General features: G+C 38.1%; 2 protein-coding genes across 2 annotated transcripts in view; both read right to left on the reverse strand.

Annotated features, from left to right (window-relative positions):
* The window catches only part of ube2h (ubiquitin-conjugating enzyme E2H (UBC8 homolog, yeast)), a 29,172-nt gene extending 18,640 nt beyond the window's left edge, over positions 1-10,532 (reverse strand). Inside the window, exon 1 of the mRNA XM_056235804.1 lies at positions 10,265-10,532. Within this exon, the coding sequence (XP_056091779.1) occupies positions 10,265-10,317 (53 nt within the window). The 5' untranslated portion in view covers positions 10,318-10,532. The remainder of the gene's footprint in view (positions 1-10,264) is intronic.
* Positions 10,533-10,934: 402 nt separating this feature from the next.
* zc3hc1 (zinc finger, C3HC-type containing 1) lies at positions 10,935-14,860 on the reverse strand. Its single transcript, XM_056235800.1, has 10 exons — positions 14,709-14,860; positions 14,066-14,168; positions 13,515-13,665; positions 13,347-13,430; positions 13,136-13,263; positions 12,913-13,061; positions 12,574-12,826; positions 12,231-12,434; positions 11,840-12,052; positions 10,935-11,744 (listed from the first exon to the last, which is right to left on the reverse strand). The coding sequence occupies exons 1-10, from the start codon at positions 14,840-14,842 to the stop codon at positions 11,673-11,675; spliced, it is 1,491 nt and encodes a 496-aa protein (XP_056091775.1). The 5' UTR covers positions 14,843-14,860; the 3' UTR covers positions 10,935-11,672.
* Between the last annotated feature and the right edge of the window lie 1,292 nt (positions 14,861-16,152).

Genomic DNA, 16,152 nt, shown 5'->3' on the forward strand with positions numbered 1-16,152 from the left:
ATTCAATATCTGAAGACAAGTAAACAGTGAACAAAGAACTAGGAACCTATTACAAGCATATAGGAAAACAAACTACTATAGATCTTTGAAACTTCAAGCACTGGAAATAAGAAACACTACATAAATTGTATAAATTAATGAAATGTAAAAAACGGCGTAGTCTTCACTGTGTAAATTAAATATAAATACATTTTTATTAATTTACAAAAGTGATTCAGTCATGACTCATGATGAGCAGTGAGAGATTTTCTCTTTTATCGTTTGATTAACATTAATGACACAGACAGCAGCAGGATTATTAGGCTGCTGTCACTTTAAGACCAACTGCACGGATTCAATATACCTGTGCGTTTTCTTTTTCAACCGTTTACGTTCACTTAAGACATAAATGACTGTTTACTTGCAAAGACATGTTCACTTTGACCACACATTTAACCATTCACGCCCAGTTAGGTGGCAAAAAGCATTCAGTTCAGTACTCATGTGCTCTATGAGCAGCGGCTTCATGTGCGTTTCTCAGACAGCGCTCAGAAACCAGCGTAACTGAGATCCAAAATCTCTACCAGTTGACACATTTTTACCAGTTAATCGTGTCTACTGGTATATCGCCCACCCCTACTTATGTCCCCCATTACAAATACAAAATACATTATAAATAATGAACGATCATAAGGCCTATTTGAAGAAAAAAAGACATCATTGATGTGGTTTTGCATCAGTTATTGTAAACTAAACTATTTTAAAAAAAGTATCTTAAAAACAAATGAAAATGTTGCCTTAGCAACTAACTGAAATAAAATTAATTTAATGTGAAGCATTAAACCTTATAAAACTAAAATAAATATAACAAAATGACTAAACCTCAAATTAAAATTGAAAATCCAAAAATAAAAGCTAATTCAAAACATTTATAAATACTATAATAGTTTAATACTAAAATTCTTTATATATAAAAGTCTTGCATTTGATTTTCCCTTTTGTAACCTTGAGGACAGGAAATGACATCACGGAACGTGACATGGCTCATGTTTATCTGCAGTTAAAATGGTTTCAGATGTGCATGTCTGTAGCAATACTCTCTTGCAGAAACCAATATCACGGGACCCGACATACCTTCATTTTTAATCTAATACCAGAAACTGACTTCATTACCATTCTGATGTCCACTTATATTGCTTACTGCAGCGTAAAAGATTTGAACATGGAAGGTTACTTTTTTCTAAAGGCCATTTTCAAACTAACCATACACATTTTGGTCTCCATCTAACAATCAAACATTTTATAAAGAAAATCTTAAAAACACAATCTTAAAGAAACACAGAAAACACTACAAAATGCCATAAACCCATTTAGCATATCAACAGTCACATATGGCACAGCGTCGAGGTTGAGCGGCCCATGATTTGCTGGCATGTTGAGGTGAAGAATTCTGATCTACTCTAGTGCAGGATCCAAATCTGTTTTGATTTTACTCCGTACGAAAGCAGCTAACCTCCCTTCCGACATCACAAGTTTCTTATTCCGAGTGGAATGCTGCAATCTGAAGAGCTCTGTTAGGATGAAATCTCTGATCCCAGAGGCCTGAACATAGTCGGTGAATAAATACTGATGGAGCAAAAGAGACGGGGAAAGAAAAGCCTTAGCACACTTAACATATCAATGCCTGTCGCAACCCACAGTTCAAAGGCAGTGAAATCCAAATGGAAATGCCCTCTTGAATAAAACTTCAACCTGTTCACTGCCACGTATGACCATAGAATGTTTGTTGGCATACAGTGTACAGGTCAAATCCATTTACAAAGACCAGAAAATTAAGCACGATTTGTGCTTTCAGTGAGAAAATGCTTATGCACGCAGCAGGAAAGTGGTAACCTGTTTACATGGGAGCCAAAATGACACAACAAACTGTATGTAATAACTTCTAAACAGTTTTGACTTCAAGCAACCATATATTTCATACTAAAAATAAGGCCATAAAGTTAGAGGCATTACAAGGCTACACAGCTATAATGAGTTACAGAATCTCCTATGAGAGATCTTGATCTCTTTCCTGCTCACATAGGGGCCGGCTCCTGAGAACACACAAACCAGCCAAACACGCACCGCCTCTCGCCAGAATCCCATCCTGCGGCCAAGTGGACCCTGCTCTCATTTCCATAGACAAACAGCAACAAAATAGAGTGCCACAATGAGCTTTCATTAATGTTAGTCTGCATGTAATCCCACCCTTATGATAATGATGCTACTAAAAATGTTAATTTTGTCCCTCGGCACACTGACCTGAATTGGATTTAGTAGTGTTCATGAAGTATTTTGTTTTCTACACTAACTCTCTCCCAAAAACTGGGCTTAAAAAATATTAAATGAATAATAAATGAATTTTATTATTATTAATTATTTTTACAATTATTTATATATGTGTGTGTGTGTGTGTGTGATTAATTCAAATAATGTGCATATTGTGTTATAACATTGATAATACAATTTTAAATCGACTGACAGCCTATTACATATTTTTTAATCAAGCAGAAATCATTTTCCTCGTCTCTTTCACAATAAGAGAGTAGCTGGCATCTTCATCTATATTTCAATTTCTCACAAAATCTATTTTTTTCTGGCTTTTTCAAACAAGGTTCTTCTGTGGGTTACAAAGGGCAGGGTCCATCAGCATGCAACACACCATGGGTCAAACAACCATATCACCTGAAACATCCTGCAGTGACATGATAAAGAGCATGTGCACTCAGCTGATTACACCACAACTCGTACAAATGCAATACTTCAAACTTCTCCATCAAAAAAGGTCACCTGGCATCTACAAGCTGTAGTTATACATAAGTAGAGCAAGACAGTCTAATATAGGTCACAAAGATATTCATATACATCAAAGCTAATCTGATTATTTAGTTTCACAGTAGCGATTACATCCGTTTATCTGCAGCATTTAGATTTGATAGAACAGATAATTGTTGTGCGTTTTGGACCGTTATAAAAATGGTGATTCATTTATTCTCAAAAGGGAAAAAATGCACACATGTGGCACAGCCCCAATCATCAGACAAAGAGAGGAACTTCAGTCCATCTGTTTTTCAGCCTGAGGTTGGCCATGCGTGCAGGAAACTGCAGTGTTATTGTGGGATTACAGAGGGCCTCAAATCTCCCACTGTCAAGAGGCAGACGCATCCACGACCCGACCCGTTTGCCCTCCCTGTCCGTCAAACCCACTGTAACAGAAACAATCCTTACCAGTCAATAATCTCTATATTTACAATCTTGTAGATAAATTAAGCTCATATACAGAAACCCTGGGCAACATTTAGTAAAGCTACAATAATTATATACTGACATAAAAAAGAGATTTCATAACAAAGATGAAAGTTTTCTTAAATGGCCATACTTGCACTGCTCAAAAAATTTTTATCATCCGAGGAACACTAAAGGAGCCGTTTAGCAGGATGTTCATGCTGCTGCTTTACATACAACAGAAAATGGATGGCTAATCAGATCGGCAAGCTCCATAAAGATAATAAATAAAATACTATTGCATAAATATAAAATCTTTATAAACAATATGAAATAGATAAATAAGTAAATAATTACTCTCAAAGTTTCCTTAAAGTTACACTAGTATGTAACTTTTGGCGCTCTAGCGAGAGTCACACTGGTACTGAGCTACTCCGCAACGGTTGACATCCCGCACGGTCTAAAATAATCAGAATATAAAAACTTATAGGCGTACTGTAGTGATTCAGGATAAGAGGATAAGACGACGGATTCATGATGTACTCGCTCATTATATAAAATTGTGCAAATTTTGAATAAAAAAAGAGTTACATTATGTACCTTTAAGCCAAACAAATTAAATATTTTATATTTGCATTTACAATTTATTTTATCGGCTTTATCCAAAGTGACGTACAGTGCATTGAAGCCTGTGATTTTGAAAGCCCCATGTTCCACCAGTTGAGCTGCAGGAAATATCCATGCTTGGTAAACCTGACACCAAGTGTCAGCCCTTCTGAGTCATTTCAGTTAGGCTATGTACTCGCAACATACGCACATTATAACAGCAAAAACAGATGAGAATGATGAGGAATATCTTCCTTTAGCAAACAAAGAGGCAATAACACAGCAGAAGTGCACTCTACGACTCCATGGGAATATGAATGCAGGCTGGGGAAGGCAGGATGTCAGCTCACGCACAAAAGGGCCCGATCGCACCAGATAAAGCCCTCAATTGGTCTTACACACCGGGGCTTTTGCCTCAGCACCATGGGGATCCGATACATTCCACTAAACACAAGGGGGCATTTTTAAATGTCGATGGTTTTCCCTTTACAGTGCTGGCAAGGGCCCCGGAAAACTTTCGCCGCTCTCTGCATCTTTTCTCAAATTAGCGGAGCCGAACAATGGATGCTGGTACACTACAAATCCCCCTCCCCCTCGCCGCCACATACATGGCACTGAAATGTTATGACAAACCTTCAGGCTGACAACAAGACGGAGACTTCGAGCCAAGGAAAAGCACAGCTTTGCTATTCAACCGGCAGCCTCACTACCATTAACAAATGCTGTTTACAAACAGCGATGCCTGTGCTTTTTTTAAAAGGTGGGGTTGCATAATCATCTTTGTAAGAGTCTAACAGTCAATCTCTTTATTTTTCCTGTGTAAAATTGCTTATGTGGCCTTTGTTTCCTCGTCTAAAGCCTTGGCAGTCAAACAAGTGGATAGAAACACAAAGCATTCCTGAAGGGGTCTTGCTTTCCGGTTATAATCCTCTACTTGATTCTTAGTAGTCAAGATTAAACAAGGACAACTCAATGGGAACACCTAGATTTTTTTTTTTTTAAGATGTAGATGTGTTTGCATAATCAAAGAATATGTAAGAGCTGGAAGCAATGCCAGTGGCCATCATGCCGACTATTAAATAGGCCTCTTATTTGTCAAACAAATGCTCACAGTGGAAGCAAGTTTACAGTAATCCAGCATCGAAGTCTCTTGATTAATCAACCAACGAGTTATGCAAGAAAATAGCGAGTACTCATAGCACTTGTGTTAAGAGCATACCTCCACATACAATGCTCGAACCTGGCACAAGTTATCAAATCACCTTTGACAAAAAGGTTGTGCCTTCTGAATACAAAATTTAGCATGACACCATGCACAATTTTTTTTTAGCCACACTGAAAGTGAAATATTGTGTGATATGGCCCAGTCACACAATCATGGCACATTTGACATTTAACATGCATCTATATGAAGTGGGACTTCGGGACGATTATACTGTGTGCAGGACTACTCTGCATGACGCTATATCTTGTGACTGGCTGGGACAAAATGAACATAAAAGAGAATTTTATCATATAATGGCTGGTTCGGATATGGAGACAGCAATGACAAAACACTGAAACTTTACAAAAAAGTTATTAAAAACTACATTCCCTGAAGACAAGTTGCTCATCTGTGCAAACATCCAAACAGCCCAGTTCCAAGTCTAAAAAAAGTGTGTTATAATTGCACATGTAAACGTAATCTTACATGTGTAAAGGGGGGGGGGGGGGGGGGGGGGTGTCATTCATCAGGTAGAAGTCATATTTCACAAGATAAATTATGTTCGAAGCATAAATGGTGTGGAATAGTTTAGTGATGTTTTATCACTTATTTTTTAAAGCAAGGCCAAATTTCAAGAGCAAAAAAATTCAATTGACTTTTCAATTGACAATTGAATCTAATATATGTAGGTCAAAATGAAAAATGTGAATACTTGTCCAGTGACATATAGATGACTTATTGCTGAAGATTTCATAATGACAAATCATTAGACTCACTAGGTAAACTGACCTTGCTAACTATTGATGCATTTCAAAGGCAAAGAAATCAGTATGAAACGAGCATTTCGTTTACAGTTGGTCCAGCTAATTAGATCAAGACGTGGTTTGGTAATGTGAGAAAAAAAGATAGAACCACTAGAGCTCAGTCCACACTGATTAAATCAGGAGGTCTTTGAGTTCCAGATTAATATATTCAAAAAATCTACATCCCTCAGTGAACAGACGATAGGCTAAATGAGAAGTGCAACAGATGTTACACAACATATTGACATTATGCTATTGCATGCTGCCCAGTCAAAGCCAACAGCCAGGTCTGACCTGTTCGAGCATGTTTCAGAAGTATCTGGTGATGTCAAAGACGGGTCATCATCTCTCTCTCTCAAGCTTAGGAAGTGCTTAAGGCAGCTCTGCACGGCGAGGTCATTCTGACATTCATTTTGTGAATTCCCAGTTGAGCGTGCTCCAGATCCACAGCTCTCTGGTGCCTGTAGCAAATTACCGAGCGTGAATCGTGGAGTCAGATCATAACAACTCTCTTTAAACGGCCCTGCTGCTTGCCTTTCATAAGGTAGCGTGCATTTCAGGTTATGTCAGAAAGATACTGCGGAAAACAATAGTTATGCATGGAAAACTCATCAAACACTTGTCCCAAGCAACAGGAGGCACTCTGGAAACCTGTTCCTAGTTGTCACTTGTCTGTCGGTTTCCCCTTAAGGGAACAGGGTATTTAAGTTGTGTTTTCTCATGGCTGTCAGTGTGTATTTTGGGGGAGGGTGGGCGTCTTTGCATGTGTTTTGCAATGACAACAATTTGAGACAGTCCACCCACCATATTGTTTTAGAGCTGTCCCAAATCCCATGCACAGATCCCGTCCAGATCCCCACATGATTAAGCTCAATTATGTCATTTCTGAGCCAAAAGTCACCAAAATTGGCTCCTCCCCTCAAACACTCCCCTCACCTGCCATTGGTCAGCCACAAACTTAAGGCCCATTCACACACAGTGATGAAGTTGACGATGCGGACTCGTAATCTCCGCAGCAGGTCGATGGATGATATGCAAACGTTTGGATTTCCTGCCCAACATAGTGTAATTATCACAAGGACCCGCCATTAACGATCTATCCACGGACTGCGTGAGCTCACCACAAGTTTTTTTTTCTTTGATTAACCGACTAATAACATTTTTGGTCGACTAAGCCTCTTCTAGTCGACTAACGATTAGTCGACTATTAGGGAGCAGCCCTAATAACGATTAAGATATAGTTCTAAAAATCTTTCTAAATATAAAAGAATTGCAGAGTTCATACCACAACTATAAAGATAACGATACAGAGAAACGATAAAGATAAAAACATTGACAGCCAATCAGAATTCATCCTGCTTTAAAGAGCTCGAACAATTAAAGCGGCAGATGACAAAACTGAAGCGTGCATATAGAACACACAGAACGATATCGGCCGCTGGTGTGTACGCGTCGCTAATATAGTTATCGTTAGTTATCTTTATTGTTATCGTTCTTGGTGTGAACGGGCATTTACACCATTGGTTGAGCCAATGTTGTGTCGGAATCCACTAAGAAAATAAATGTTTGGATAATGCACAACAGCCTATGGATGGCCTACTTATTATCGTCTCCTATGCTAACTTAATAAGCAGATAAATAAATAAATACACACCCTTCACCAATTAGGCCAAACTAACGCTAAACAATAAAGTTACTGTTAATTTTTCCAGACATTCTGGACAATTACTGTGGTCATGTTTTCCTAGTGAAAGGTTTGTGGGATCCAGCTGACCAAAATAATAACGGAAGGTAAATTACATCATTACTGTATTTATCTCTTCTTTTAATTTCTTTAAAGGAAACTTTTAGGTCACACTTGTCACCTGCTTGAAAGGCTAAAAAAAGTTGCCCCTGCCATCAGCTGTTTTCTGTAATTAAGTCCATTCACCTTTAACCTGCAGTCCTCCACCCGTGACCCCTGAAGTGTGAATTTTCTGCACCGCTAGATAACAACAGCAAACAGGTTTCCGAAACCATTGTCTGCTACTGGTTGATAAACAGATGGCCCCGCCCCCAAACTCATGCCATGGAGTGCAACAGTGCCCATCCACTTTTTCAGCAGCCTTGTTTCCGAAAGTATTTTTCCCATTGGGATTTTTTATTTTAAATCTTCATTTGAGAGATATAAGCCATGAAACGAACCAACCAGCATACGAGGTGAATCACATTACAAACTTTGATCTGAATCAAAAAAGAATTTTAAAAAACAATCAAAAAGACAAAGACTACATGCTTAACACCTTAAATGAGTAAAAGAACCACAATCCCAAGAACTATTACAACAGACAACCAACATAAAAACTATATTTTTCATGTCCCAATCTATATATAAATATAAAATCAAACTATAAATTCACAGTTCTTCGTGGGAGTGGGCGGTTCTTTAGGCATAATTTGCTTGTTTTGATTACCTGATTGTAGGAGATTTCTATGCAAAATTATGGCCAATGTAGTTTTTCACCAAAAATTAAGCTTTTAAACAATTATTTATTTAAAAAGTTGAAATAAACTAAACTGGTGGCTTCAACAAAAGCATACACCATTAACAAAATTGTAGTTCACAATAGGTCAGTCTTTAAAGGTTTATAAGTATCATTAAAAATCAATTCCACTATCATGGAGAAAATGAATGGGATTTTTTTCTTTCGGAACCTGACTGTTGAACTCTGTTGGTTGAACTAATGTTGTGTGTGTGGGGCCACTTAAACACACAAGAGAAAGTAACCTAATAAAAGATAACAAATAAATATATCTGCATATTATATTGGGAGAGAAGAAAGTAATTTGAAAAAAATTACACACTTGAGCTTTAACTAGGAAACACTGTCACTCAACTCACTGTTTAATCCCACCTACTTGCAGTTTCCGGGTAGTAACAGAGTGGCCAATCATAAGGCTAGTTCCTACTGCTCGAGACAAAAACATAACGAGACATTCCCAGAGCCTTACAGAAGTTTACACTGTCCCAAAGAGTGTTGCATAATTTACTTTTAATGTACATACGTCATAATCCTACACAAGACAGAAATTAAACGGCACAAACTAAACAGATCGCAAGGACAGTCAGAAGCATGGAAACTTTCCTGATCTTTAAAACAAACAAATCTATGCGGGTTTCTTTTGTTTCAAACGGCTTGACATAACTGCACTTCATAAATGATCAACCCAACGTTTCCAAAACCAACAGAACTGCGTGTTCTAGATGCTTAGATAGACAAAAACACTCAACAAAACACACTGACAGCACAGCCAAACCACATTACGAATAAAGGCATGGTAGCACACATAATAGCCATGGAACTCTTGAGCAAAAGACGAAAAACAACTCTACGAAACTTTTGCTGTGTCAATCACACCATAAACTAAAGGGATTCTTATGGACTAGAGACAAAGACAAACATCCGCACCCAAGCACTGTAGCAACAACTTTAAAATCATAAAAAGAAAGATGGTAAATAGAGGCTAAATTTCCTGTCAAAACATTTAACCCCTAAAACGAGAACATTCGACCTTAACAAAAGCCAGAAAAACAAGATGGATCCTCCACGAAAGAGAAAAACACATTCAGACAGGATTATAAAATAACGCTGAATTAGAAGTTTATGTCATTTCTGATGTTATTATTTAAAAAACATTTTAAAGCGTCTATATTTAAGTCAACAATTTGTGCATAAAGATCGCATTGTTTTCGTGTAATACAAATAAATCCGTGCTAAAAGCTCTTGGAAGGCCTACAAATGTCTATTCTGATTATAAAACTGCAACAAAAACAATCGACAAATAAATAAATAACTGGCTTGTGAGGTTGTGCTAGCTCGCTAGCAGGCCAAATGTATAGTAACGTTCACTATTTTGCACAAAAACACGTCTGACTTTGTCAGATATCATATCAATATAGATATACGATTCGTATCTATAAAAATATGTGTTTAAATCCTGTGGATGTCAAGCGTTGGTGTGGATTTGAAGAGAAAAGCGATGACAAAACACTCAAAGGACACAGAGCAACATATCTGCTATAAATAATCCTCAACATTTCTGCCTTTGAACACTGACAACGAACAAATCCCGTCGAGAAAAATCTGCTTTCTAGGTTGAGTTATGTTATTTGAGAAATTAACGTCTAGAAATATTGGCTTTGTTGCTGGCCGCACTGACAACCATCAAAACACTTTTGTTGTCAAAAGCTGATCACCATCCAATAAACCATTATACTGGCTTTGACAACTGTTTTTCAGACCAGACGCCCGCCCCGAATGGTTTAAAAACAACAAGAAAAGCGTTTTCGGGCTGTTTTCGTGAATATTTTAGGCATTTGACGGCTGTAGCTTTACAGTAATTCTGTTGTTTATATTTTAAAGGATACAGTTTCACCACGTCGGTGTCCATTCGTCTTTTGCCCGGACTTGGAGACGACATCTTTATACACTCCTCTTTCAGATGACCGAAGCTCAAATCTTCTGCGACTGATTCCCGATCCCTTGGCCTCTACCGAAACTGTATATTTTTGCACATTGGCACACGGCAAGCTGTCGTTTCGAGAGTTTTTTTTTCGCCCTCCACTTTCTGTCCGCAGCGGATAGCACTGGTAGTCCTCTGCCCGCACAGCTCTCACTCACATCTATCTATCTATCCCTCCGCCTATGACGTCATGTCTGCGCGACGAAAGGTGTACCCCTCATTCCTCTTTCGATGCGGTGTTTCGGGCTGTCATAAAGAGTGGACCATTCAAATTTGTAGTACATCTGTAAAATTGTAGTTTTTTAGTCCGCGATGACAGTTGGGGCACGGTCCTCTTTGTTATAATAACTGTTGTGTGCTACCGAACTTATTTCTTTTATGCACATACATTTGTCCTTTAACAGTTAAATTTTTAATGCTCAATATTGATAGTAAACAAAAATGAAAAGACATTTCCCCCATTCTTTTTAAAGGGACATAATATTGCATTTTACAAGCATGTAAAAGCCATAGGAGTCAAAGGTTTTAAAAAAGTGGAGTATCCCTTTAAGACAACACAATGAAAAAACCATACATAGTGAAAACCAGCAAAAGGAATATGTTTATTTAGATTAGGCAGAGATGCCAAGAATTGCATGCATGATGAAGGGCACTACAGGCAGCACTTACAGAGAAAGTGATCCAAAAACAAAACCATTTACATTGGCACTCTTTTCTAAATATGGCATCTATTTTAGCTGGCATGTGGGTAAAAGATAAAGGATAAACATCTTTAAAAATGAGATTCAGTCCATTCACATTTATGGAAGTAAATATCATATACCTACTTAAACAATGCAGAAAAATCCTTGGCTGATCTATAATCTGAACAACGTCCAGCAATGATACAACTAGCATGTCTTCCAGTGTAGGTCTAGGAGCGTCACTAAAGCTTCCCTAAATTAGGCTAAAACCCTAAAGCCTGAGGTGGCGAGGACTATTCGGCAGTCCATGCAAGGTAAATTGCGCTGGCCACTGGTCTGTTGATGTTTGAATGTAGACTGGACAGGCCCAGATTCAAAACAGTGTGTTAAAGTTACAATTTCTGAGAAGAACTCTGCTGGGCTTTCCTGTTCCAAGGCAAGGTCTTTCAGCACAGGCTGCTTTGATCCGTGTGGATTTACTGTCCCTTTCCCAACCAAACCCAATACTGTAAACAAGACTCACATTATCAAGAAACAATCTGATATGAAAGTACTGTCATTATTACAAAGGACAGCGTACCACTAGAATAACGTCACCAGGGTTTCCCAGTCCACTTTCCAAAGTGCAACTTACTGGCTTGGGGAAGATACCTGCCACTGTCGGAATATCGAGAACACCCTTTTTGATTTGTCATGAGGACCCTAAATGAAAGAAGAAAAAAAAAAAAAACAGTGTTAGAGAGATGAAAACTGATTGTTAGCTTCAACAAAATAGTAGTTGGTAATATTTGGCTCACCTGAGATGGGCTGGCTCCTACTGGACTGAGGCTTCTTTTCATGGATAAGAACAGGGTGAGCGCTGCTTTCCAGCCTGGTTGAGGGAGTTCTGACTCACAGCCAACAAAGACAGACCCGTCTAGATTGCCCTCCTCTCTTCCCACACTCACCCAAGGACACCAGTCTCGGTGCTGGGCTACTGGGTCAAACACATTTCTGTGCATGGGCCCTTCCTATAACAGATAAAACAAAACAGGCTAAAATTTGAAAACGTGATGGTTTAATTGAACTTGTAGGGTCATTAAAAACAAATATGCCATTAGGACATCAGGTTATGCAGATAAATAAAATGTATGTAACATTGTCCTATAATAATAATAACAGCAATTTATACATAATAATAGTCCTTACAGAGCCACTGGCAGATGAGAGACGCAGGCGTTTTGTCTTTCGCTGTGGACTAGAGGGCACATCCATGGCCAGGTTTTCTCCTTGACCCCTGCTGCGGGTCATTGGTCTCTTGCCCCTGGACAGGGGGCTTGGAAGCTCATCATGTGGGATAGGGGAGTCTCTGCTTCTGGTGCGAAGAACCAGTGGGGATGATGTAGTGTCCATCTATATGCACAAGACAGTGTTGACAATTTAGATGGTTGTGACTCACTGAAGAACATCAAAGTAATATAATGGTCATTCCCAGTTAAGTTTATAAGGAAAGTTTAACTTAAAAACTAATGTCAAAATGCAAAAGACTCACCTGCTCAGAGCGTGTGGAGTCTTGACTACGCAGCTTCATGCGACATGGAGTGGGGGATTGGGATGGTGAGGTGGGCGTACCCCTTTCCCCACTTGTGCCTTGAGTTGGAGTCGAGGCAGTAGTAGATGTTGGAGACTGCGGAGGGTTTTCACCCTCTGAAACAGTCTCCATTTGATAGAAGTTCCACATCCCTACCTTTCTCATGCAGTACGAACAAGTGAGGGTGGGCAGATTCATAATGTGTAGTGACGGGCTAAATGGAAACAAGGCATAAAATGACACACAACCTGAATCGTTTGCCATTGCTGAATCATCAAAAGTCACTGATTGGATTTTTACCTGGCTGCCCAACCACAGAGGGCTATGATGCATGCTGCCACCTGTACAGAGAGTAGATCTGATGAGACTTTAGAGGGAGAACCACCTTGCTTCACTTGCTCATCTTCAATCAGCTGAAGGAGGACACTTATAACATCTTCAGTTAAGGTCTGAGGAAAAAGAACATCCAAAATTATGAATGCATAGAAGAATCCTTCATGGACTTAAAAATAAAGAATAATACCATGGCTTTGAGCTGCTCTGGCTTCATAGCAGGCAGCTGCTGTTCTAGAAGGCAAGCACTCTTGAAACGGTCTACAAAGGCACCGAGTAATATCGTAGGCTCATTAATAGGAACCATCCAGAAACGATCTGCAACACAAACAACATTATTGATTAGCAATGATTGATTTAGATGTCAAACAGACAGACGACTAGTGAGCCTCTCAAAATACCTGGACATGGAAAATCTGGCCAGGAACAAAATTTCTCATGTTGCGTTTGAAGCTGCTGTAGCAACTCCGAAATCCGTCCTTCATCTAAAAAAAGTGAAAATAAATAAGTTAATGTGTGCAGATACAAAATATAGCTTCGCTTTATAATAAAAACAGAGCAAAACTTACATTTCTGGAAGTCCAAGGTTGCTTGGATTGATGCACAGAGAAAAGCCTGGCAACTAGAACACCTTAACATATCACAGTCTACATTGATCCAGCCGTACCGTGCACATCTCAGCGGCGAGAGCACACGGGGCTTTCCGGCCCATTTCAGACAGTGCTTATGTTAAGGACTTTTCTTCTTTTTGCAAAGGCAATGAATGAAACCAAAGTTGTGATTTTTTTTTCATATTTTCATATAGAGGACAGGACAATGGACATTATTAATAAACTGCAATATTCCATAAAAGAAAAATAAGAACGGTCAATTCTGATTTCATGGTGACTAAGTCTGTCATGTTTTAAAGACTAAGTCATTCAAATTAATCAAACAACTAGACATGTAATACATACAACATCTTGAAATCAATCAGTGATTAATGAAAAGTTCAACAACTGAGTTGATTAGTCTAAAACAGACATGCAATTAAATATGCAACACAAACTGCCTGTTGCTTTCTCAAATCCAGCTTCAGGCACTGACCCTGATGGTTTCACAGCGACACTCAAAAGGATATGGAGTAGGATTCTACTCTGTTGAAAAATGCTTCTTTGTTTGCTGCCTCACAAGGAGCTTTCCCAAGACCATTTGGAGACAGTGTGCTTGTATCCTGCTGCGAACTGAGACATGGAGAGAAAAGTGAATCAACCTAGTGCTGTATTTTCCACACATAAGTAAAACCCAAGTGACTTACTCCATACAGTGGAAAAAAGCATAACATCTTAAGATGTGATTTGGAACAAGGTGGTATACCAAGACCAGCTGTCATGCTTATAAAAAAACAACAGTTTGACCAGCTGGTAGCTGGTTTGTTGCTGGTCTAAGAAAAGCCTGCATCAGCAAATTACTAGTTAAAAACTAGCTACAGGTTGACAGGGAGTCGGGTAACGTGGGTTGTTTCTAATCTAAGCTGGTGGTCTTTAGCTAGTTTGTTGATTTTGCCGAGATGGTCAAGAAGTTTGCATCAGTCAAAGTCCATTTGGTACCATCTACTATGTTCAAAAACACAGCTACCGGTTTAAGGTAAATGTTCCATCAGGGTTTTCAGTAAAAACTTATCCGATTGTCGAATTGCTCACCACCCCTGCCCTGCTTTCTTCCCGAATCCCGCACATTCTCACTTTTTTGTAACTTCTCTCTCATTATAATGAAACTCTTACCAATTAAACACGTTGTCTTCCGAGGCTACGCCTTCATTTAGAAGTTCTCGCACTTTCAGGGGAGACACGAGAGGAGATTTGCTTTGTTTTTCGCCGTTTTCTGGGCGATTTGCACGGCTGCCGAGCGCCGCCATGTTCGGTGTCTGTCTCTAAACACTCCCACTACAAGATTTCAATTATCAACATTTTTACACAGTTCCGCCCCATCCATTACAAAAGTATAGCGTGGTAACCATTTAAGAAACTTTCTGTCATTTTGCTAAATTTCTTATTTTGATGACAGACGTTAACAACAAATTATAATAATTTAATTGTAGTAATGACCAGGCTTGTTGTATTCACCAAATGTATGATCAAATACTGTTCTTCTCATTAACATCTTGTTAATCAGAGACAAATACATAAAAATAAAAAAAAAGATTTATCCACATAATACAGCTTGTAAAACGGGGGATTGAATTATGAATTGATGCTTCTTTAGTGTGATTCATAGACTGAAAAAGCTGCGATAACACCTATTTTTTTTACAGTCTATGGATAACACACATTTGACACACTCAGATAGTTTGTGCAGAACATATTAATGTAAGAGACATTTGTTTTTCTGTAGACAGTCCAACTCATTGTGAGATCCTTTTAGATTATTCAAACTGCAGTCTGATGGCCTTGAGTTGAGTTGGGAACAAACATATTATCATATGATGTCTCATTTTGGCGTTTGACGCAATAGATTTTGTAGGGTGAAAACTTAAATTGCAGTGTTTGTTGTAAAAAGATTATACATCTCTTAAGTGCCCCAAAATATATATAAGCTGCCCTCAATATGCAAAATAATTTTGCAGGTACATTTAGGACAATTAGAATGTATTAATTATATTATAGAGATATAAAAAAAAACTATTAATTTTGAAAGTAATGTATGACATTTGACATGAGATTTTGTTTGACTAATTGATGATGACGATACAATCCCTTGAAGTAACCTTTTAAAGTGTGCACATGAATTTGAATTTGATAAAATAATGATGTGCACTGAAAAATCATTTATAATAAATACAGTTATATCCATAAAAAAGAAAAAATGCACATTTTGATTTCATGGTGATTTTGAAAAAAAATATATGTATATGTATAGCATAACTCAGCCCATACCCCATATATATATATATATATATATATATATATATATATATATATATATATATATATATATATATATATATATATATATATATATATAACATAAATTTACTTGCAGCAGGGTTTACACGACAAACTGCAGCATTTTCGTAGTATTAGACATTTTGGGTCAGCTTGAAGTATTTAATTCAAATGTACCAAAATTGTACAACTCAAAACACCCAACATTTTTTTTCATGGCTTCATGATTTTAAAGTTTGACGTTTATCGTGAAGACTTTTATCTTGAAATGCCTAAAAAAACG

Source organism: Rhinichthys klamathensis, unplaced genomic scaffold (assembly GCF_029890125.1).
Source record: "Rhinichthys klamathensis goyatoka isolate OS25496 unplaced genomic scaffold, OSU_Roscu_1.1 h1tg000430l_1, whole genome shotgun sequence".
In the NCBI taxonomy this organism is placed as follows: domain Eukaryota; kingdom Metazoa; phylum Chordata; class Actinopteri; order Cypriniformes; family Leuciscidae; genus Rhinichthys; species Rhinichthys klamathensis.